General features: G+C 36.0%; 1 protein-coding gene across 5 annotated transcripts in view; it reads right to left on the reverse strand.

Moving 5' to 3' along the window:
* Positions 1-26,020, reverse strand: part of DCDC1 (doublecortin domain containing 1) — a 439,498-nt gene that overhangs the window by 374,113 nt on the left and 39,365 nt on the right. For all 5 annotated transcript variants that reach the window (XM_059138743.1, XM_059138722.1, XM_059138732.1 and 2 more), the window contains 2 exons: positions 25,779-25,941; positions 6,988-7,193 (listed from right to left, as the gene is read on the reverse strand). In XM_059138743.1, coding sequence (XP_058994726.1) covers positions 6,988-7,193; positions 25,779-25,941 — 369 coding nt within the window. The remainder of the gene's footprint in view (positions 1-6,987; positions 7,194-25,778; positions 25,942-26,020) is intronic.

Raw genomic sequence — 26,020 nt, forward strand, 5'->3', positions numbered from 1 at the left:
TAAGATTCAAAAATAATCCAGGGGCGCCTGGGTGGCTCGGTGGGTTAAGCCTCTGCCTTCGGCTCGGGTCATGATCTCGGGGTCCTGGGATCGAAACCCGCATCGGGCTCTCTCCTCAGCAGGGAGCCTGTTTCCCTCTCTCTGCCTGCCACTCTGCCTACTTGGGATCTCTGCCTGTCAAATAAATAAATAAAATCTTTAAAAAAAAAATCCAATTGTATAACATTGAAGTTGAAAATAGAAGACACTTGGCCTCTTGAAAATAAACTCCAGTATCAAATTCTGTATTTAAAAAAAAATCAGCTTTCATATCTTAAAATATTATATTAATCCCTAGTCTGTACACTAGACTAATTTTTAAAACAATAATAGTTTTATTATTTTATATATTAGTTTATAGTAGTTTTAATATTTTATCAATGGGTTTTTCCTCATCTACCATAAAAAGCTCTTTAAAGAACTTCTAACATACTAATTATGCATGACCTCCCCTGTCGGAATCCATGGTGAGCATCCTTAATCAAATTTTGTTACTCCAGGTGCTCACTTTTGAATCTCTTAAAATATTCTCTAAATTCCTTTCTATTCTCTAAATTCCCACACTATTGGAAAAATCTGTTATAGTTACTGATCTGTGTGTGAACATTCCATAATAATGTTATTATGTTGTATTTTTTTCAATTGACTTATACATTTTAAACTTAAATATCTTCTTGAAGGCTTTTTATGTTTAGGCTTACTGAGTCATTTTCCCGATTAACAAATGTGAGCATCATAAAAGTCTGGATTTTCTTTTGATTTAAGGGTGCCCTTGATTTATTTATACCTTGACCGGCACATATAAGATATTCTCTCAATCTTCATGTTGTTTTTTAGAAGTAACAGGGAAAAGTCACTATAATGAAATATGTTTACGTATAAATAGTAAGGGAATATTTATTTCTGCTAAGTTAGAGTTGCCACATGGACTACCTTCTGCTAACCTGTAGAATTTTTTCTCTTCCTGATTTAACTCCCTGCATCAGTTCTAAGCTAGCAACTAGTAATCTAATTTCCCATAACCTGCTTTCTATGTCATATAACTTATTTCTTTCTCATGAACCACAACACAAGTATAGGAAAACAAACAAGGAATCTATGAAGATTTCCATTAATTAATTAGTAAATTTGAAGATTTAGAATACCAGAACAGGAGTTCTCAAACTTAGTGAGTCTAGGAATCATCTGGACACATTTGTTGAAGTTCAGATTCTCAGGCCACACGCTCAGGATGTTCTTAATTCAATAGGCTTGAAATGAGGGCCAACAGTTTGAAATTTTAACGTATAGTCTAGATGATTTTGATGCAGATGTTCTGTGGACCATACTTGAAGAAACACTGAAGACCCTTTATCTGCAATAAGTATCTTATGTCTGGAGAGATGACAGAAAAAAGTATTCTGTTTTCACTCAAGTAGATTGAAACTTTGTTTTCCAAATCAGATGTACAAACCCCAACATACTGGGCAAAACTATCCACTGGGCTAGGAAGTAGATATTAGAATTATCTTTTCGCCTAAAAAAAATCAGCTTTATCGATGTTAAATAAAAGAATGAAAAAAAAATAAAAATAAAAGAATTAAAAAAGAAAGGGAGAGAATCAGAAAGGAAACTCCAGTAACAAAAATTCTGGGAGCTAGAGGAAAAATACGTAGTAAATGATTTATTTAGCAGACCACAGACTTCAAAACTGAAGCTAGCAGAAGTAAACTTGCTTTGTACTGCAAAACCCCAGAAAGGTTCTCATAAATTGGAGCCATCAGATAAGTCTAAAAAATAGGCTGAAAATAAGTTGACTATTACAATAAAATGCAGTTAAGTCCCCAAACCCTCCTTGAACACCAAGCATTCAGTTAACTATACTTTTGCCAACAGAAGAGAAGACAGGAGTTTTGGTGTCTGGAGAAGCTAAACCACAGGAACCCTGAAATCAGAGGCACCAGGGAGAGCTGAGAAAGAAGGCAGCTTACTGAAAAGAGGGACATTAAATGAAAATCTACATGCTGAAAGTACAGCTAGCTCTCAGTCCCCTTATTCACTTGGCTATGAGATTGCTCAAACTAGCAGATTTTTGCTGGAGAAATTGATTAGTCCCAGAGTAAAGACAAACACTGAGAATTAGCCACTCCCCCACCGTAAAGAAAAATCCTAGTCAAAACACTCTTCCAATGCAACCCATGTCTCAGTAAGACATTCTTTTTTTTTTTTTTTTTTTAAAGATTTTATTTATTTATTTGACAGAGAGAGATCACAAGTAGCCAGAGAGGCAGGCGGGGGTGGAGGGAGCAGACTCCCTGCTGAGAAGAGAGACTGATGTGGAACTTGATCCCAGGACCCCAGGACCCCGAGATCATGACCTGAGCCAAAGGCAGAGGCTCAACCCACTGAGCCACCCAGATGCTCTCAGTAAGACATTCTTATGCTCAAGAGCTTTTCAGTTGGTGTTGAGCTCTTCACTTAAATACTAATGGAAGATTAACCCATCTTTAAGAAAACTCTGAAACATGAAAGACAGAAACAAAACAAACAAAAACCAAATACTTAGAAAATAGAGAGTAAAGGAAGCAGAAACAAAAATATTCATTAGGTTAGAAGGTAAAGATAAGGAAATCACTCAGATAAGAAAGTTCAGTTAAGAAGATCCAACATATATGGGGTGCCTGGGTGGCTCAGTGGGTTAAAGCCTCTGCCTTTGTCAAACAAATAAATAAAATTTTAAAAAACAAAACAAAACAAACTTTTGAACGCTGGGAAACAAAGAAATAATTCTAAATGTTTTTGGAGGGGAAAAATTAAATGCAAGTCACCTGCATTTAAGGATGAGAAATCAGTATGGTATCAGACTTCTCAATAGCAACACTGGAAACAAGAAGCAATAGAGCAATACCTTTAATATTTGGAGGAAAGAATGATTTCCCAAGATCTCAAAAAACTAATCTCCCATGTCCTTTTTCTTAGAAAGCAACAAGAATATGTGTCTAATAGACTAAATGAAGACAGAGGAGCATTAGAGAAGTAGGAGAGAGGAATCCAACAGAAAAGAGAGGAAAAAATAATCTCCAGGTTGATAGTCCAGGGAAATCCCAGAATATAGGTTAAAGAGAACAATCAGTTCAAACTGGACCAAGGGGACAGGGTACTTTTTCCATTGTTTCATTCATTCATTATCTTTTTCGTCTTCTTCACCATTGAAATCTCATGCCATTATGATAGCACATACAAAACCATGCAAAAAAACAAATAAATAAGACATAACTATTAAGTGCTGAGAAAAAAAAAAGATTTCTCATAAAGGAGATGATATTCTAGATAACAAAATAATCGGTACAGTTAATGCCACTTCTTTGACAATGACTTTAAGAGATAATTGATGGAAAATAAAACTTATCCACCCATCACTATGCTAGACTTAAAAAGTAATATCTGGAGCAGATATTTTTCATTTTCCTTTAACTTTGTATCTTGTGCCCCAAATTATTCTTAATATTTTTGTTTTCCCTTAAGATTATTTATTTATTTGTTAGAGAGAGACACAGAGAGAGAGGGAACACAAGCCAAGGGAGTGCAAGAGAGACAAGCAGGCCTGCTGCTGAGCAGGGAGACCAATGCAGGGCTCCATGCAGGGCTTGATGTGGGGCTTGATGCAGCACTGGATCCCAGTACACTAGGATCATGGCCTGACACAAAGGCAGATACTTAATGACTGAGCCACCCTGGCACCCCTTAATATCTTTTTCAAACCCTGGATACATATGGTTAGCCTATTCCTCATAGTAGCAGGTGCTGTATTATTATTAAACCATATCCAGTAATTCTAAAATCATCTAATTCAAGTTTCAGAGAGATGGGCCATAGTTGGGATATCCCAAGTTTAGTAAAGAAATATGTCACTTTTGCCCTCATGTCAAATTTCTTAATTACTTAACCTTTTTAAATAAGTAAATAATTTCCTTCTGCTTTGGCACTTAAGATTAAAATATAGTCATTTTCCTATGGCTCCATCTGAGCTCAGAGAAGACTTTTATGCCTTAACTAACTTACTTTACCACCATCTTCAATAATTTTCTCTTTGTCCCACTGCAATAGCCTTCACCATAGTAGAGTCTTTTACAGTTTATTTCAGTTTTTTATTACTTCATAATAATCTAAAAATAGCTTCTAATCCCTGACATTCCTAATATTTTATCATAAACGAGAAATATTTTGTGTTTCTCCTATGACAATGCCACTTTTTTATTCCTATTACTGTCGGTAGTTAATCTATAAATACAGCATTATCTTGTGATTATTAATAAACTTTCAAAATGTAAATTTTATCTACAAAATAATTAGGTAGACTTATTTTTCTCTTCAAAAAATTCTATTGATAATCAGGGCCAGGATTCTGTTGCTTCCTAATCTTTACCTTGATTGTATAAATGGTATTTATTTATTAAGTATTTTTTATTTGAGGTATATAGTGGAAATACAATGTTATATAGTTTCATGTGTACAACATAGTGATTTGACAGTTCTATATATTACGCAGTACTCTCCATGATAAGTATAGTTTCCATCTGTCATCACACAAAGTTAAAACATTATTATTGACTATATTGCCTATTTAATCAAAGTGATATTTAATCAAAACGGTACAAATATGTGTATTACTGAATCATGTCCTAAGTTTTATAAACTGCAAAAATTCTTTAAATTTTACAAATTGTAAGGAGAAAAAAAATAAGCTAAAGAATTGCTTGATCATCCACTTTTAAATAAATATCTCTCTGGAGTCAAAGAGCAAAATAGCAGTGACATTTTTACTTATACTCAACCTTTCATCTAAGAACATGTAATCTTTAAAAGTGACTAATACCCCCATTTTACCACCAAGGCATAGAATTACAAAGATTGAACTGAAGTGAACTCAAGAGGTTATCTAATCTAGGTTCTATCTCCAAGAATGACTGCATTTTAACAATCCAAGAGATGTGTCCCTCTTCTCTAGTTTTCAAAATCTCCAGGGAAGATGTTACAACTTGCCTTAACAATTTACTCTGGTGTGTAATATCCTTGTTTAACTCATAATCCAAATCTGAAGATAATAAGGAAATAAAACCTGTTTTCTTAGATTTTCAGTAAACACCCAGTTGTGGTTATAAAGTAACCAAAAAAATAAGAAGAGGAAGAAATAGATATTTCAATAAGAACAATTCCCAGTATCTACCTAGTCAACTATTCACCCGTTTCAAGCAACAGTCATTTTGAAAATACTCTGGCATAACAAAATGATTTATACCTATCGATTTCATAACAAATCTCTCCTTTTAGTAAAAGAAATAATTTCTAGTAGATGTATATTTATTAGTTCTAAAGATAGGAATGGCGTATATTTATTGGGAACTTTCTGGGTGCTGTTACTCCATGCAGAAAACCATACTGAATTTTCCTATCATTTCTGTGAGGTAGGCATTATTATTATCCACTTTTTTTAGATGAAGAAATGGAGGCTCGATGGGGCACCTGGGTGGCTCAGTTGGTTAACCAGCTGCCTTTCTGCTCAGGTTATGATCTCAGGGTCCTGGAATCAGGCCCCGCATCAGGCTCCCTGCTGAGCAGGAAGCCTGCTTCTTACTCTCTCTCTCTGCCTGCCTCTCTGCCTACTTGTGATCTCAGTCAAATAAATAAATAAAATCTTTAAAAAGAAAGAAAGAAAGAAGAAGGAAAGAAAGAAAGAAAGAAAGAAAGAAAGAAAGAAAGAAAGAAAGAAAAATAAATGGAGGCTCGGAGAAGGTAAAGTGTCCAAAGTCTCATAGATTCAATGACAAAGCCAGGATTAAAACCTGGACAGGTTGGTTATGTTTCACTGTCTCTCTAATATATATTTAATAAATTTTAGTTGGTATTATGAGCCTGTCTTGTAAAAAAAAATCTTTTTCTTCAAACTCCTATTAGTTCCTCCATATTTTTGTCAGATCAAAGATGATCTGGGAAATACACATACCCCCTAAAAAACATGCATTTATATGACAAAATTTGTTTCTTAAAGTTTGCTTGATTGTTACATGATATTTCTTAGACCCATCTAGATTTGCTTTTAAAAATGCATGTGGAGGGGTGCCTGGGCACTTGGGTGGCTCGGTGAGTTGGGCCTCTGCCTTTGGCTCAGGTCATGATCTCAGGGTCCTGGGATCAAGCCCCACAAGGGCTCTCTGTTCAGCAGGGAGCCTCCTTCCCCACTCTTTCTGCCTGCCTCTCTGCCAACATATGATCTCTCTCTGTCAGATAAATAAAAATCTTTTTAAAAAAATGCATATGTATACTTTTAAAAAGGAATCTTAGTTATTTTCCACTTTACTTACTCATTCCAGAAGCAAGGGTTCTTCTAGGTATTATTATTATTATTATTATTATTATTATAAGATTTTATTTATTTGAGAGAGAACGAGTATATAAGTGTTAAGGAGGGCCAGAAAGAGAGGGAGAAGCAGGTTCCCCACTGAGCAGAGAGACAGCTGTGGGGTTCCATCCCAGGACCCTGAGATCATGACCTAAGCCCAAAGCAGATGCTTAACTGAGTAAGCCACCCAGGTGCCCCTAAGACTTATAATTTTAAAAATGAAAAGGAGAACATTTTAGATTTGAACTAGATCAGATTGGCTTCAACCTAAATGTTTTACAAAATATTTATTACCAACTAGAATGTTCTCTAAGTGTAAGCATAACTTCTAACTAGGTAAATGGCCAACTGTATGTTAGCCAAAGAAATCTTGTTGCTTTATTAAGGTAATTTATGATGTTACTAGAGTAAGCATGCTTCTAAACAGCTGAAGTTTTGCATTCTTTATAATACCTTCTTAATATTTCAGTTTATTAGTTGACACTGATATCTAAAAGAAACCAACACATTTCAAAAGCCATGAAAATTTTGAAATTTAATTTGTATTTTAATATTTCATACAACATTACCTTTTTTATCATTTCCTTTCCCACTGTAATCTCATGCCCATCTTGTCCCATGCCATTCTTAAAGAACAGAATTCGGACTGAGGTCTTCTCAGTAAGTCCCTTCATTCTAAGAGAAAGAACAGGCTTGGTTTTCTGTCTTTTAACATCAGTAGGAAGCATCAGCCCATTCATTGTCCAAGTTACTTTCTTCATTAACAACAGATGGTCTAGAAGAGAATTTTTTTTAAATCAAGTCAATATTTGGCTTCAAAACTAGAAATGGACACATCATACTTCCCCTCCCCCCCCTTACCTATATCATATACACTGGCCAGTCTCCATTTAGACGCTGGTTTTCTGAAATGCTACCACCAGCTTCGCACTAACCGTGACATAAGCTGTAGCAAGCTGTCTGCTCTGATAGCCTGCATAAATCATCATTTCTGAAGGGAACAGATGTTCAGGGTATGAAAGAGTAATACCACAATTTAGTCCTAATTAAAATTCACCTTAGCATGCCTCTATCACTGATCCAATGCACTGGGCTGAAAGGGTCCACTGAAAGAGTCCAAGGTCCTTTACTTACTATAAAACAATATGGATCTTGAACTTTTGTGTTCTTTAGGGTTGGGAGAATGCTTTTTTCCCTCCTTTAATATGATTTATTATCCATGTTGTTTTAAAGATGATGACCTCCAAAGAATAACCTTACACATAATTCTTCTCCTGTGACTAGAATGAAAGTGCCTTTTAGGACATCTTTGGTGAGAGAAGCAAAATATTTCACTAAAAGTGAAAACCAGCTCTGCATTTAACAGTTTACTTTGACCTATACATTTTCAAAGATGTGTGCAGGAATTTAAGTTTCAAAATCCCACTCATATTAATGGGAATGAAACTAAATTACCATGTATGACTCTGAAAATAAAAGAGGTAAGAACAGAAGTGTAGTATATTGCATAGAAAGGTTGCTATCAGCATTCCTCTCCTTTCAAAGGGTTCCATTTCATAAATAAAAAAATTACACCTGGGTTTTTTTTTTTTATTTGTGCATTTGATTTATTTTAGATTATATTTTCTTTTCACATAAATAATATAATTTATGTGATTTTACAATTACAATGATCCCTCCCTCATCTGCTCTATATTTGTCCTAATGAGAGAAATAAAATTTTATTTGCATACAATTGAAAATAGCTACATTTGTTTGCCCAAATTTCTCAATAATCCTTCTTTATTAGCACTTACCTTGAAAGAAGCATGGCCTCTTTGATCAATATGAAACACAAGCAAATAGTTCTGGGGACTTTGAGTCCCAGAATGGCTACATTAAATGTTAAAAAAACAGAAACACTGTCTTTCTCTTTCTCTCTTGTGTACATACATACTTATACATATATACATGCACACATATCTATACAGTAGGTAGAAATATGAGCAAAACATGCAGAATAAACTAAAACTAGATTATAGATATGAGTAAGTCTTTAGGAAGAGAAAGATATTTTTACAGAAATTACTGTATTTTGTCATTTGTAATCTAAAATTCACAGTAGAATTAGAAAACAAGCTAGACATTAATGAATTCGTATATCCCCAAAAGAACAGAAAACAGGCACTTAAATAAATACATGTACATGCATGTTCAGAGCAGCACTATTCACAATAGCCAAAAGGTGTAAGCCAAATATCCACCAGTGGATGGATGGATAAACAAAATGTGGTATATACATAGCATGGAATATTATTCAGCTAGGAAACGAGTGAAGTACTGATATATGCTACAATGTGGATGAATCTCAAACCGTTATGAGTTATAATCCTCTGCTTTCTCTCCTATAAAGTATCCAGTGGGCACCACTCCATTACTGATGAAGATGAAATATTTTATATGTTAAAGTACCTAAGGCCTTGAAGGTTCTCCATGAATATTGGCTTCTTCCCCCACATCTCAGAAATTCTATGCTTATTGTGAAGGATTAGGGTATATTATATATTGTTATGTCAGTCAGGGCCCAACCAGAGAAACAGAATCCACTACTGGATTTGATCAGAAAGAATCAGGAACTGATTATCTAAGTAATGGAAAAGATGGCAAAGCAACCAGAAGACAGTGAGTCAACCCAGAGGCTGGCAAGAGCAAGAAACCACTCCCACACTGGGGCACCTGGCTGGTCAGTTGATAGAGCATGAGACTCTTGATCTCAGCGTTGTGAGTCTGAGCCCCATGTTGGGTGTAGAGATTACTTAAAAATAAAATCTTAAAGAAATAAAGATGTTAGAGGTGCCCAGATTTAGAGAATTTTACCAATAAAGGGTTTTCCCCTTTGCTGACTAAGACCAGGATCAGGATTAGGGTAAGACAAGTGAAGGGTCAACAGTGCAAAACTGAAAGGAGCACACTCAATTGTGCAAGTGCACAACCGTCAGTAAGCTCCTTAAATTTTGTCCTGTGGTTTCATCACCCATCTTACCTGAGTTCCAGCCTGGTTTCTCTCTAATCTATGTAGACTCCTTAAATTCCACTAAAATATTGCTATTAGCTGGACACTGTTTTACTGATTTATAGATATTAATTCATGAAGTCCTCTTAATAAGCTTATGAAGAAGAAAATATCATTATCTTCATTTACAGGTGAAGAAACTGAGGCATAGAGAACTTAAATAACTTGAGCAAGTTCTTGGAAGGTGGTTGAACTAGGATATGAATTTAGTGCTAGAAAGTGTACACCTTTAAAAAGAAATAAGATTTTATTTAAGTAATCTCTACACCCTATGTGGGGCTCACACTCACAACCCAGAGATTGGGAGTTTCATGTTCCACAAGGACTGAGCCAGCCAGCCACCCCTATCCTATTTGACTCTACCATATATTTTATCCTGTTATCTCAAACAAAATTTCACATCTTTCCACACAAATTGGACATACTCCTCACATTTCTTAATTTTATCAGTGTTTCTACTTCTTTCACAGTTGTCCATTATCTTAGGGAGATCTTGAACCCTTACCTCCTAATTCTCTCCAACCATTGCTTAGTCATTCAATGACATTTTTTGGGAGTCCATTCATCAATGCACTAGGGTGATAGTTGTGAACAGAACAAAATAACTTGTGCAGATTATAGCCCCTTTCTTTAAGAAAGAAAGACAGGGCACCTGGGTGGCTTAGTGTGTTAAGCCCCTGCCTTCGTCTCAGGTCATGATCTCAGGATCCTGAGATCGAGGTGCGCATCGGGCTCTCTGCTCAGTGGGGAGCCTGCTTCTCCCTCTCTCTGCCTGTCTCTCTGCCTACTTGTGATCTCTCTCTCTGTTTCAAATAAATAAATAAAACCTTTAAAAAAAAGAAAGGAAGAAAGAAAGAAAGAAAGATAGATAGATAGTGGAAGGTCTCTCTGAAGAGGTGACATCTGAGGGGAGAGACGGGCTTGTAAAATGAGAAGTTAGTCATGAAAATCTGGGGGTAAAGAGCATTCCAGGCAGAAAAAATATCAAGGCAATCTCTGAAACGAGAATGAGCTTGGCATGTTTGAGAAAGAAAAACAAAGTTTGGATAGAGAGAGAATGTACAAGCCACAGAAGTAGAAAGAGGCCAGATTGTATAGATCAGGATAAAGGGTTTAGATTTTACTCTGGATGTAAAGGGAAGCTACTAGAAGGTTCCCAGCAGGGCAATGTATGAAGAACAGACTATAGCAGGGAGTAGATCACACTGGTAGTCTCCCCCACCAAATTCTTTTTATCAGGCAAGTGTACCAAAACTCTAGCTGCTGTGAGTCAGAGCCTCTTAATACCTCACAACTGCATCCTTCTCTTGAGAACTGTCCTTGGCTAAAAGGAACCAGCCACTTAGCAAGACAATTCCTGTGAGGTGATCGTCCCTTACTTCCTACCTAGGGGTCCAGCCCACAGCTAATGACTGACCTGGGGGACATAATGGTCAGTCCCCTGGCCTTACAGAGGGGCAACTCTGTGGTATGCTTCCCACTCCAAAGTGAGGCTAGACTTCAGCTGAACACATGGTCCAAACTCTTCCTCTGTTCTGTTGCTTCCCTCACTAAGTCCCTCATACAAAAACCCCCATCTCAGGCTCTGCTTCTAGGGAACCTGACCCAAGACAGAGTCAAAGAAGAAAAACCTAACTCTTGGCTATCTTTCTTCTGAGTACTAAAAGCATTATTAAAAAACATTATTCCTTTCCATTCCCAGCCCAAACTGCTTGTCCATTTCCCTCTCAGTCCCCTATCATCTATAAGAGCTTCCTAATTGTATTTTATTTTCCACCATTATATCTGACATCCTATACTCCAGTTATAGCTGAATTTTCCTAAAACATCAATTTTATCATTGCCTGAAGGGAAAGTTCTTGGAATTAACTTTTGAAGTTTCCATTAGTCAATCACCCAGTCTGTCAGATAGTCAGCAAATACTTACTGAATCCATCTTATGTGTCAGACCCTGTGAGGAATATGAAAAAGACCCATTCTGTTGCTTAAATTTATGTTTAACATAAGAGTTTACTGACAATCTGACACTCTCCAAACTTGCAAGTCTTTATCTTCAGAGCACATGCAGTCTATACCATTTACCCATATATTCATTCTTTCAGTAATGTTTGAGAACATACCACATTTCAGGTCCTATATTATATATTAAGGAAAGAACATAAATGATCTGGAATTATGTAAATATTTTATAAACATAGATCCTATTTCTCTTCCATACTTAACCCCATAGAAGGTAGGAATCAAGGCTATATTTTATTATTACTTTGCTCCAGATTGTATATAAGTTACTGCACATAATTATTAGATGTTAATTCTTCCTGTGCATTTATTTAAATGTTCAACTGATAAAATTTAATTTTATGTCACTTTATATAACATACCAGTTATGCAAAATAAACTTTATTGCCTGTGTATAGCTATACCTACCATTTTTATTCTCTACATCCCCCAGTATGAACTTAAATACGACTGATATACCACCTTGACGCTCATTGATGACCACATGGTAGAGAATATCTTCAAGAAAAGAAGAAACCAGAACGCCTGGGTGGCTCAGTTGGTTAAGCAGCTGCCTTCAGCTCAGGTCATGATCCCAGTGTACTGGGATGGAGTCCCACTTAGGGCTCCTTGCTCAGCAGGGAGCCTGCTTCTCCCTCTGCCTCTGCCTGCTTCTCAGTCTGCCTGTGCTCGCTCACTCTCTCTCCCTTTGTCCCTGACAAATAAATAATAAAATCTTTAAAAAAAAAAAAAAAAAGAAAGAAAGAAAGAAAAGAAGAAACCTTCCAAGAAGAGATGGTTTGCAAATGAAGGTCTAGCGGTGGTATACACTAGAATAAACTCCAAGTATATTTAAGGTAAATGCTACATATACCTTAAGACTAATTTGGGGGGTCATCTCTCTTAAAAACTTTATTCTAGCTTGGACAACCTTCCCTTCTGCTCTTTGTGAAGACGTCCACCACTGATACTTCCCCCTGTGTTAATATCATCACTGTCTGCTTCACCTAAGTGAATACACAATTTTTACCTAGTGCATGGAGCAGGTGCTTAGTAAGTGCTGTATGAATTAATGAATAAGCCTACCTCTTACTCCAATATAACTTATTCTGATAAAAAAAATATATTCATAATTCTATTACCTGCTAACATCTAAGGACAGTTTACTCACTTAAAAAATACTCTAAAATAAAAAGAGATCATATTTGTGAAGTTTCAAATCAGTTTTCTGAAAGAACTTTTGATGAGTCTACATAAAACACATAATATAGTAAATTTTAAAATATCACTTAACTTTGCCTCTTACTAACTCTGTAATCTCGGGAAAAAATCAGCCTCATTTGCCTTAGTTTTCTTTCTTTTTTTAAAATATTATATTCATCTTTTTAAAGATTTTATTTATTTGTTTGACAGAGAGAGAGATCACAAGATGGCAGAGAGGCAGGCAGAGAGAAAGGGGGAAGCAGGCTCCCCACTGAGCAGAGAGTCCAAGGCAGGGATTGATCCCTGAGATCATGACCTAAGTGGAAGGCAAAGGCTTAACCCACTGAACCACTCAGGTGCCCCTGCTTTAGTTTTCATATCTGAGAAATGGGAACAGTAATACTAATTCCCATATTTGTTGTATGGATGGAAAGACTTTTTACAGATAAAACACTTATGTGTAAATATGAAACACAGTAAATAGTGACATTATTATTATCCTCATGATTTTCAACAAGAACTTAGCAATGTGTTAATTATATACATTAACTCATTTTATCTTCACAACCTTAGGAGGTAAGTAACATTATCATCTCCATTTTATAGACGAGGAAAATGAGATCTGGAGAAATTAAGCCACTTGATCTCTATCATCCTTTCATTAAGTGGACCAGAAATCAGACAACCCAGGCTGAACAATTAAGATAGAGTCTGTTATCTTAATCATGACACTGTAAAAATTAATAAAAGAATTCTACTAATTTAAAATGACTAGACTTCCCATACTCTACCATACTCCCGTCTTAGCACCATCTAAAATGCAGCTGCCCTCAGCGCCTAAAATTTGGTAAAGTGTCCTTATGAAAATGTTTACAGATCTTCATGTCTGTGGTCAATCAGAACAGTCTGAATAAGGTTTTTCAACCTTGGCAAGTAATGACATTTCTTTGTTCCTTGTTGTGATGGCTGTCTTGTGCCTTATGGAATGTTTGGTAGCATCCTTGGCCTCTGCCCATTGGATGCCCATAGCACCTTCCCAGTCAGGATAACTATAAATGTCTCCAGACATTACCAAATGTTTTCCAGGGGTCAAAATTATCTCCAGTTGAGAACCACTGCAATAAAAGATTTTGAAATAATCCCGCTCAGCAGAGATTCAGGGAGCTGTGAATAACCCATTAGCACACACCATGCTCTTTTCTGACTCTAAACTTTGACCATGCCTTTTCACCTCCCTCTTTGCTGGGCTCTCTCTCTCTCTCCTCAATGGAATGACACCTCCTCAGGAAGCTTTCTTTGATCTATCTTTCTCTCGGGTTTTGCAACTCCATCTTGGGCCCTCATCTTATTAAGCATCTCTATTTTTGTATATGTGTCCTTGTTAGACCTTGAGTATTTCAAGGGCAGGGAATGTGTTTTCACTTGTGTGCCTCTAGTATCTAGCACACTGTAAACAAGTGGTGCTTGTTAAATATTTAACAAAATAATAAAAGTTGATCACACATCTTTAATGTAAGCATTTAATCCCTGATGCATAACCAGCACCTTAAATAGGGTTTATCACATAGTAAATGTTTAATAAATATTTGTAGAATATTTGTCAAACAGTCATATAAGAGCATGACTATTACTTCATTAGGTAGATATTAATATTTTCATTAGATAGATATAAACTTGACTTATGTTTTCTTTGTATTTTGAAAAATTACATTTTTATATTCATGATTAATTAGGTTTTTCATTACTATATCCTCACTGAATTTACTCAGAAACCAAAATACTTATCATGAAAGACAGGGTAGGAAGAAGCAAAATGTCATAGGCTTAGGGCCTTAAAATGCACTGGCTTCAGAATTGTAAAACCCTGGGGTTGAAAGAAACTAAAAATTCTTGATTCTAACCACGTGCTTCCTTTACTCAATTACTGATTTAACAAACATACACTGAGAGCCTATCACATGATCCCTGCCTGCACAGAGGGGACCTCAGAGAGTTCTCAGTCTGTTCGGGAAGACTATAAAGGAAAACAAACACAAAATATAGCAGGTGACTGGCCAGAGATGTCCACAAGGTATTGGAGGAATAGGGAGGAGGGATACCTGCCACAGTTTATGGGAGCCAAGGCTTCCTGAGGAAGAAACATAAGGTAGGACTTAAAGGACACAGAGATGGGCAAAAGAGTGAGAATATGTTCCAGATAGAGGAAATGATGTAGAATTATGCAACAATATGATAGACTACTGGGACAAGACTAAACACACAGTGGCCAGAGATGGAGAAAGGAAGGTGGGAAGTGCACAGAGTCTGTGCACAATGTTTAGAATACCCACACTTCCTACAGCAGACCATTCCAACTTTCAGACAGGTGAGACTATTGGAAAAATCTTCCTTAAATGTAAGGCACAATCTACTTCTCTATGAAACAAAGCTATTGGGATAGTAAGGAAAAGGACAGCTCTAAAGCAGCATGTCTCAAAATGTGGGCCATGGGAACAGCTAGAGAACCAGGGAATCCTCATATTTAGCAATACAAGGTGATTCTTCTATCATAGCTCTCAGACCATATGTCTTTACATGAAGAAATGTGGTAAGGGCTGACAGTCACTATAAGCATTACTATATCCAGAGGCAAGAAGAAAAGCAGAATAATCTTCTTCTTTTTTTTTTTTTTTTGTTGCAGAAGGGAAGATATTTTTTAAAAACTAAACTCCAGGGGTGCCTGGGTGGCTGAGTGGGTTAAGTGTCTGCCTTCGGCTCAGGTCATGCTCTCAGGGTCCTGGGATCAAGCCCTGCATCGGGCTCTCTGCTCGGCGGGGAGCCTGCTTCCCTTCCTCACTCTGCCTACCTCTCTGCCTACTAGTGATTTTGCTCTCTGTCAAATAAGTAAATAAAATCTTAAAAAAAATTAATTCTATCCCCAATGTGGGGCTCAAACTCATGACTCCAAGATCAAGTCCTATGCTCTACTGACTGAGCCAGCCAGGAGCTCCAGAGAAACAGAATCTTGACTCCTCCATTCCAGCATGGAGAATCTGAAGATGCTCAGCAAAGACCTGACTAAATTTTAGCTATTGAGGAAGAGGATTAAGCAAGGCTGGGAGTGGGTAGAAAGAGAAGTAATCAAATGGAAAGGGGACAGCTGGGTAAGTGGGGGCAGGGTACCAGTCTGAGTATTAAAACAAAACAAAAAAAACTTAGTACCATCTAAACTCACTTTGGGCTTCTCAGAAAACATATTAGCCATAGCTAGCAAAAGCTTTCTATACTTCTCTTTTCCTAACTTTCTCATCTCAAAACCATGGTATCCCTCTCCCAGGGCTGAGGCTATCTACCTTTGTAAGAATTAAAAAATAGCCTCTCCACCTAACCCCCATGGCAGAACTGGAAAAGAGTGAGTCTAGTTCCACAGTCCTTCAGCTGTGCACTGCAGAGAGCCTGGCCCTGAACCTTCCCAAAAGTTACACCATCTCCTCTTTCTTACTTCCTTACTTTCAATAACAGTTAACAAGCACTGACTACATGCAAGGTAATATGAGAACTACTAAGAGAAGTATTAAATGAAAGAAGAGTGTACTCCTCCTCCCCCCACCACTACCACCACCAACAGAATGATTGAGGGGAGATAATGGGCAAGAATGGGCCTTCCTGAGAGGATGGAGGAGGGCTGAAAATCTCAGATCTACAAGTTCCTGGGAGAATCTTTTATCCCAGCCCTCCACTTCTGACCATTGTCTGGTCTCAGACAAGCATTAGCATAACCATTAGCCTCTCTGCAAGGTAATTATTCTTGGGCTGGCTTACTCTGGCCCCCTGCCAAACAGGAACATTCACAAATCTACATATGAATTTAGGGTAGGGGATTTTTAATATACTCTTCCTAAACATCCACTCACTGTTTATAGCTGAGCCTGTTGCTACAATGAGGTCTATTTCTACCCCTCCTGGCAGCTAGCTACCTCCTTGCTGTATGGATGGTTCACCATGGTACCTATTTCATTTGGTCTTTTGTTCACCCACTGAATGCATTTACTGAGCATCTATTAAGTGCCAGACCCTGTACCAGAAAATGATGGTGAATAAGGAAGCCAAGGTTTCTGCCCTAAGCTGACTTGGTCTAGAGGGAACAAGAGACATTTATTTGATAACTAATTACAAATCTGACGATTACCAAAGGGGACAAGGAGAATACAATGGGAGCTTATCCTTACTAGTGGGAGCTTCCCCAGACAGTAGGACCAAATATAATGCCTATCATATATGGTCTCAACAGCAGGATCATTGGAGTTCCGCTTTGAAGAGTTCTTGAATATCTACCTTTTTGGCAGTACAAGTAAAGTCTCAGTCCCGACACACCCAACTTTTTAATTAAAGATTTTATTTATTTGACAGACAGAGATCACAAGTAGGCAGAAAGGCAGGCAGAGAAAGAGGGGGAAGCAGACTCCCCACTGAGCAGAGAGCTGGATGCGGGGCTCTATCCCAGGACCCCAGGAGCTGAAGGCAGAGGCTTTAACCCACTGAGGCACCCAGGCTCCCCTCATATTCTCCTTTAAATTTGCTAGCCACGGGGCACCTGGGTGGCTCAGTGGGTTAAGCCGCTGCCTTTGGCTCAGGTCATGATCTCAGGGTCCTGGGATCGAGTCCCGCATGGGGCTTTCTGCTCGGCAGGGAGCCTGCTTCCCTCTCTCTCTCTCTCTCACTCTCTGCCTGCCTCTCCATCTACTTGTGATTTCTCTCTGTCAAATAAATAAATAAAATCTTTAAAAAAAAATAAAAAATAAATAAATTTGCTAGCCACATCTACTGCATTCCAAAGCAGTCAGTCACAATCAGACCTGTTCCTGTCTTCCTCTCTTCAAGTGCTTCTCTCTAGTAAGTTAAGAAATCACCAAGATAGCAGTGGAGGTTGCACTCCAGTGAAGTTCTAAGGCTTAGCATAACCTTGGAAAGTACTCCCCAAAAGAACATATCCCACATATTCAGAAATTGCCAAGTCCCCTTGACTATTCATAAGTTTACTCTCCTTCAGCACTTAGAAAACGTTATGCCCCAATCATAGGTTATATTTTATTTTGAAGAATCTACATCTTATTTTCATGGTTTTGTTTATAACTTAATGATGAAAAAGTTAAAGCACTTTCTATCCTATTTCTATGTTAGAAGGTCTACCTATAATACCATTACATTTTCTCAGTCTACTTCATAAAATTAAATAAATCTGGGTGCTCCCACATTGTAATTTTCCCTTTTGCATGTGCCAGGCAAAAGAATACTACCTTCTGTTACCAAAATAAAAGCAGCACATTTGCAATTTCAAACACGTGAGCTTATTAAAAACCTTATTTTTTTTTAATTAATTCTCTTGTAGTGGGGCAATAAACTTGAAAATAGTTTAATGCTCTGATTGTCAAGTAGGTATAGATAATGACATTAAATATGAACAAGCAAATCATTTCACGGGTGCAAGATAAGTTTATAAAATATAAATGCTCTGACAGTAAGAAAACATACTGCTATACTCAATTATATCATCTCTTCAAAATACAATTGCTTCTATGTTTGGTAAATAGAATAATCCAGGTCACATTCCTGTGTTCAACAGAGTTTTTAGTCCCTCCCTTTTCTCTAAATACTTGTGTTGTTTCTGCATGTTCTTAAGTGTCATCATGTATTGCTATAGGCATGATGGCTATATTTAACTAATAATGACAGTGGTTGTCATTAGATTTTAACTCAGTAACACTAGTCTGACATATCATTTGAAGTATGTCTTCAATTTAAATTTGATTAAAATTACAAACATCTCATCTATTGTGCCAGTCAAAATGTTGTCACCCTTTCCCTGAACTTTTCTATGAACTTTACTGAAATAAGTTATGGCAGCTTAAAGTGAAGGCTAGCCTTGGGTCATAAACATATTTTAAAATATGACTCTTGGAATAGAGCAGAGCAAGGCCACTTGGGGCTCCTTTGAAAAAAGGATTTGACTTTGAATTACACCCTGAACAAATTCTCAAGGCAAAAAGCACAATATTGTGAGAGTTCAAAGGCTCTAACTCAGATTCCCATATCATGCTATGTATACCCAGTGCCCAGCAGGGATTTTAATTTGGTTGTGGGCATTTTAAGATTGCAGACCTAGCAAATACCTTTGGTAGTAAAATCAGGGACTTGTGACAACCTGCATGAAAAGCTGGTAGAAATGTGCCTAGCAAGAGATAGAGCAGAAGAAGGAAAATAAACAAAGATTATGTGGAAATACAATGTTTTAGATACCTACTATATATGTTAGGCTTTTACATACATCATTTTATATACTCATAACTCTGCAAGGTATCTACTATTGGGTTCAATTTATTAATAAGAAAACTGAGACTCAGAGAGGTTAAGTGACTTGCCCAGGCTCACGCTGCACTTGCTTCCCTGGCAATAATGAAAATAGCAGAGAGAAATTCTTCTGTTTGGTTTTTCTGAACCTATCTACCTAGATATTCTGCGGAGGGAGGAGTGCACACAAGATTTTGATTAATAATAGGCTTGGGATTTTAATAGAGATTAGAATCTTAGTTATGGGGATGCCTGGGTGGTTCAGTGGGTTAAAGCCTCTGCTTTCGGCTCAGGTCATGATCCCAGGGTCCTGGGATGGAGCCCCACATCGGGCTCTCTGCTCAGCAGGGATCCTGCTTCCCTACCTCTTTTTCTACCTGCGTCTTTGCCTACATGTGATCTCTGTCTGTCAAATAAATAAATAAAATCTGTAAAAAAAAAAAAAAAAAGTTAAAAAATAAAAGAATCCTAGTTATGTTTAAGAAATGCTATTCTCAGTGTTCTGTTCAGTCTAGACATTTATAGACATTTAGTTTTCAAATAATTTATCTTTTTTAAGAAACAAAGATAATATCCAATAATCTTTTTAGATATTATTACCTCAGTTTTACAGGTAAGGCCATTGAAGCATGACCAATCTATTCCTAGACATATAAAAAGAACTAGAATCTTGCAAGATCATCTGCCTTCAAGTCTAGGGTACTTGCCACTAAATAATAATGATTTCTCAAGTCTTTCCTAGTAGATGTCTCAAAGCTTCAAAAACTAATGGTCTAAAAGGTAAACCCCTGCCAAAAAGATTTGATTTAGAGTTTACTACAAATGCCTGTTTCATTCGACAAAATACTTCCTTTTGTTTCCATGACACTATTTGTTATGATACCACCCTTCTGATTTCCTTTATAACACCACTGTCAATAAATACTTTATTTACTTCTTTATATAGTCATTGTCTTTGTTCCTTATACCTCACTAAGCTCCATTATACCTCTCTCTTGTTCATGCCATAACCTTAAGATTGGAGCAATGCCTGTCACACTATAGGGAATCAATAAATATTATGATTAAATGAATGAACAGTCTTTAATTATTCCTCTGCCTTCTTTTAGATGGAGAACTATATGTACTCGCACATACTCTCTCAGCACTAGCGAGGGTGATATTCTCTCTGTCCACTTTTACCCATTTAGCAAACAACTCGAGGTGATAAAGACAGTATCTATAACCCTTCTGAGTTAATATTGTATGAGAATTAAAATTTATCTGGTTTCTTGGCAGCTATGACAAAAAGGCCTTACCCCAACTCCCTAAGGTCAGATATAATTCCATAAGTAGAATTTTTGGATTCAAAAGTGTTAAATACAGTGCATATATCCTAATAGTGCACAGATTATATATTAAGTAATGCATCCAGCAAGTTTAGGATTGTAGCCCATCATCAAACATAGTATTTGTCAATAAAACAATTGATGAGTTATACTAAATAAGATTCTCCTACCAAATGAGTTATGAAAAAATTGTTTTATCTTCTGCAATACTGGATTTGGAATTGTATATAATATTTTGGAGTTGAGGTACTAACTTAGGAATTGTGAGCAGCAAATATAATACACTTAAAGCACAGAACTCAGGCATGACATGCACAAAGTACTCAAATTATCAGGGAAGTTATAGGTTTGCAGGCCCCTTCACTAAACAAGTATAGCCTTTATATATATATAAAGGATATATATATATATATGCAATTTAGCAATTCATGAATATATCATGGATTTAGATGATTCTCAATCATTTATTTGGTCATTTATACCATAAAAAGATACTGCCACATGCAGCATCACATGCTCTTGATTTCCCTATTAGCTAAGGACAGTTTTTGGAGGGTCCATCTCTTTAAGTCTACATCTGTTTATATAGTAAAGATATTCTACATATTTACTTACAGGTTTTAAACATCTGTGATAGAGAAATAAATAAAATACATGCCTAAGTTTTACCCTCACTTGTAAAAATAGATAAAAGAATGGCACTGGGATGCCTGAATGGCTCAGTCATTTAAACACCCAACTCCTGATTCCAGCTTAGGTCATGATCTTAGGTTTGTGAGACTGAGACCTGCACTGGGCTCTGTGCTGAGCATGGAACCTACTTGGGATCTCTCTCTCCTTTTCCCTCTGCCTGCCCCCCCACCCCCACCCCAAAGAATCATATGCCATCTCAGAAGAAATTGAGTTTTTATCCTCTATCTGATGTCGTATTCTTGTTTTTGAATATATGCAGCTAAGTCAGAAATAAAATGGACTGACAAATACTCTTGCCTAATATAAATACTATTCAAACGATATGATAATAAGGAATTTGGGAAAGCCCACCCTAACTCCTGTAGCAGTTGCTCAAATTAAGTAGTGCTCACCCCATAGGTAATCATCACAAAGCCCAATGTTAGCTTTAGTGGACTAAAGCAGTCCTTGGTTTAGTCAAAATTATAGCATTGAGATCTAGCAGCAAGAATAGCTAGGTGTGATTTGAGTGGGGTAGTGAGTTATTTCTTAAAACTTGTGCTTTTAACCCAACCATTTAAAAATCAACAAATTCAGGAGACACATAATGGAACAAAATATAATGCATGAATCCAGGTTCATTAAACTAATGCATTTTTTGAAAAACAAAATATGACAGAATGTTTCATTATTGACGCAGATAGGAGAAAAAGTGTTATGCTGCTATTTAGAATGTGTCCTGTGTGTCGTGGAATTGAAATATTTCCAAATCATCAATAATTAAAATGATGAGAATCCATCATTTCACTGACATTTACTTCTACATGAAAAGATGGCCTATTTTAAATGTGCTCACACATATTCTTGTCAATCACAAGCTGTCACAGCAAATTATTTCATTTTGTAGATCACATGGCAGTTAGCAGAAAATCTCTAGGTTTAAATTTAGATCTTAGGTGTAGTATCAAGAACACTTTTCATGGATTTTTTTTTTTCTGTGACTACATCTTTGCAATTCAGTATATTAAAGATGTAAAATCTTATTCATAGTACTCAGTTTCACTTCTGGTTAACAAAACTCAGGACTGAAATGAATTACTGTAAATGATAGCTCTAAAAGCCAAACAGTAGAATAGAATATACAGAAAAGAATAAAAATATAAAACTAAAGAAAATTTTAAACTGTCAGAACTCCATACAATGGAATTTGGACCTAATAAGTTAGGTCTAAACAGTTTTTTTCTCTCATCTTCTTTAAGACATTTAAACAATTACAGGGCATATCTTATGCTAGGTTGGCAATGCTTATATTTTCTAGCAACTATAAAGGAGTTACCCTTTTATAAACCCTATGAATCTGATGTAAGAATTTTCACGGTGCCACCATTAAAGAAGATTCAGGAAATGGTGAATAAAACCTAAAGTGCATGCCCAAGGATCAGAAAACTTTTTAAATGCTTCTTCAAACAAATCATTAACTCTATCATCAAAATTCTAACAAAGTCATTAATAGATTTCAGAATCTTCACCATTATTATATGACCTAATCAGACAGTTGATGTTCATCAACAGTCCTTATAAAAAAGATTCTATTTTTCCCATACATAGTCTTCTGCTCAGGCATTTAACTTCAAAATGTAAGAATTATTCTAATACTGCATTTCAACAGGGAATGCTTCATGTCAGTCTTGACCTTGGCTTGACCTCTATAAGAAAGCTTTGTGTTTCGAGGTATGTGATGAATAGCTCTCTGGCTTTCTATTAAATCCGGTGGCACTGACTGTCAACAGTGGTACTCAAAAGGGGTAGTAAGGTAGTTAAAAATCAGAAATGTTCCTTAGGACTTTTTCTATCCTAGTAAATCTGGGAATAGTTCTGAGGCAATTTTCATTATCTGCATTGCTTTTCCAAAGAATAAGAAAACCATGAAATATGAAAATATAATTGCCAAAATATACATAGACTTCTTTGGCCCTCCTGTAGCAGAAATAATGTAAATTTTCCTTTGGAGGACCCATTTGACTTACATTGTTGAATAGCGTTCTCAGTTTTAAGGATTTATAACTTATTTACTCAAGTTTACGCTCCTTAAAGACCAGGACTTCTATCCCTAAGCCAGGATTGCATACATAGTAGATACTTAAGAAAATACTTATTGGTTTACATTTAGATCAAATTGAATTAAACCAAATTTAATATCAGAGATGAGAGAATAATGATAAATAATGATAAAAAAGAAGTCAGCCCCTTTTTATCATCTCTCTCTCTGAACTGGCCTAGTACCTGGCACATAGTAGGCTCTCAATGAATGTTTTCTGAATGAATGAAAATCTTTATATTAAAGTAATGACCAATTACTGACTCTAATGCCTGTTGCTTAATTGCATATAAAATATTCATGTTCATGTAGAAAGATAAAATAGTAACACCCAATTCTGCCAGCTGTTTTCCCTTTATTTACCTTTAGAATGCCTCCTTGCTCTAAATTTATCTGCCATCTTCGAAGCTATTCATACATGTCTTGTTTTTAAGGTACACTCATAGTAAATTGGCAAATTATTGATTATCCATAAAACACTTATAAGAAAGATAATTTTAACCTGATTTGAAAAGGTCCATGTGAATGTGAGATATATATATATATATATATATATATATATATATATATATATGAAATCTCCCCACACTGCTCTCAAAATATTTAAGTCAAGTTACAGACTGTACCATGTATAGATAATACTTATTTACATTTATATTCTTAAGGTTCTGGAAGAAACCAAATATCACTCTTTAGGCTTATAGGTTTATCTTTGAGCTTAATTTAGACAAGTGGCTTTTTCCCTATTGTACTTATCCTAGGTCTTTTTAATGGATATGTGATATGCTAGTGTGTGTCCAAGCTCACCTACAATTTCTTTTCTCAAAAGACAAGGCACATCTGCCACCTGCTCTACTCTGTGTCCCAGCAACAACTGTCGAGCAGCATAAAGATTGATTATCAGTCAAAAACCATTGCACAACACCAGATTTTGGTGGGTTAAGCTTGCTGATCCAGCAAGAGATGGTGTGAAATTTTCAGGAGTGTGTGCCAACATTTTGGTGCTAAAAGAACAGCAGTGCATGTCACAGTGAAACACAGCCAAAGATATGCAGACAAAGCAGAGAAGTTTTTTGTTCTGGACTTGGCTTTAAAAAGAGTAAAAGAGAAAACAGAAAGTAGGAGGAAATTAGTTTGTACATTTAAAAATCATCTACCACACTAGTCATATGTGTGACACTGTTATTTTAGGCATACATGTCCAGGAAAATTTCCAAGAAGTTAACTATAAATAATTTTTATACATCTCTTCTATAATACCATTATCATATGAAAGGCAAGTATTTCTTATTAATAAAAGTAATCAAGGATCTTAAGGAAACACCCATTAAATATACATTTAAAAAAATAAAATAGTCACAGAAATATTTACCCACAAGGATGCATGCTTTTACAGAAGATGATTTATATAAATGATCCAATGAACACAAAATAAAAGCAGCCATAGTTTAAAGTTAAATCAAGATTTGAAAAATATATGGGTCTATTTTCTTGCATACGTAATTTTTAATGAGTATTGTAGCAACAAGTTTCTTTACCTTGAACCAAATTACTTGAACTTTCTACTAAATTCAGGAAATTATTTCCTGATGATCAAGTATTTTCAGAGAGATAGAAATCCTACTATCATCTTATATAATAACATTAATAGAGGAAGAATTTTCATCACCTCATCTGTAATGAACTCCAGAATTACTTTTCTTCCACTTATGCAATTACTGCCTAGACTTGTCCTTGGTTCACTAGCTTTGTAGCAGTTGCAGAAAGAAAATCCTTCTAATAAGGTATTAAAAGTTAGGGGAATATAGCAGTTAGAGACACTGAATTTGTATGCCAAAGTTCTTATGTCATTTAAATGTAATTACCATATATAGCACTTAATAACAGACCATGGTATGACATGCGTGTAAGAATATTCTTAGATGGTATTTTCATTTCTTTCTTAAAATGTATTATTTCCCACTGAAAAAGGAAAAATATTTGTTTTATTTTAGAAAATCACATATCTGAAATGTTAGAAACAATGGACTTTTAAAAACAGAACTTACCAGCAAATAGATCTAAAATACATGTTATATTTTGTGTATATATTGTATATACATATACATATAAATATAAATTACAAATATATATATACACACACACACATTGCAAGATTTAAAAAGTCAAGCTGCTGCATTTCTTATGAAAAATTTTGTTAGGAAAATTGCATATATATATAAGAATTGTGTGTTCATTCTGACCACATTTTCATAGTCCTGTTAATGCTCTCTGAAAAAAGACCAAGAGTGTAAATGAATAAATGCTACTTGAAACTTTGAAGTATTTTCTGAGAGAATAAATCTAATGAATTATGTCTGTTGGGTGTCACAGAAACTAAACAGTAAATTCAATAATCTCTGATTTAATTTATTATATTTTCACCATTTAACCTCCTGCAGGCTCCCTAATGTCTATTCAGATCTATATTAAATTAAGCACCAATGCTAATGAAGGGCAATAAACGTGGCTGTCAGTGGATTTTTCTTTCATTAAGCACATTATCCTCTTACTGAGCTGCAAATGCGTAAACATTAGTTTTGTTAAACCATGCAAAAAAGACAGGATGAAAATCATTTTTTAATTGCACCCCTTAAGCAATTTACTGTGGGTGGGGGTAGGGTATTTTTTTTTCTTTTTTACCTTTAATTTTTTTGAATGGATCTAAAAAGGGCTCTCCTGTTGAAACATAAACGTCGGCTTCATGGGGTATATCTTCAGGTTTGAGGGCTTCAGTGCCGTCTGCCAAGAACACTCGTCGTGCGGCCATGTTCAGATTCAGCTTTTCTGTGCACTCCTCCAGCAACTAGAAGACAGCAAGCAAGAGGTAAGAGAAAGTGATTTAGCACAAAGAAAGCAACACATTGCCATGAAACAAAAGGTGG

This window comes from Mustela lutreola, chromosome 1 (assembly GCF_030435805.1).
Source record: "Mustela lutreola isolate mMusLut2 chromosome 1, mMusLut2.pri, whole genome shotgun sequence".
In the NCBI taxonomy this organism is placed as follows: Eukaryota; Metazoa; Chordata; class Mammalia; order Carnivora; family Mustelidae; genus Mustela; species Mustela lutreola.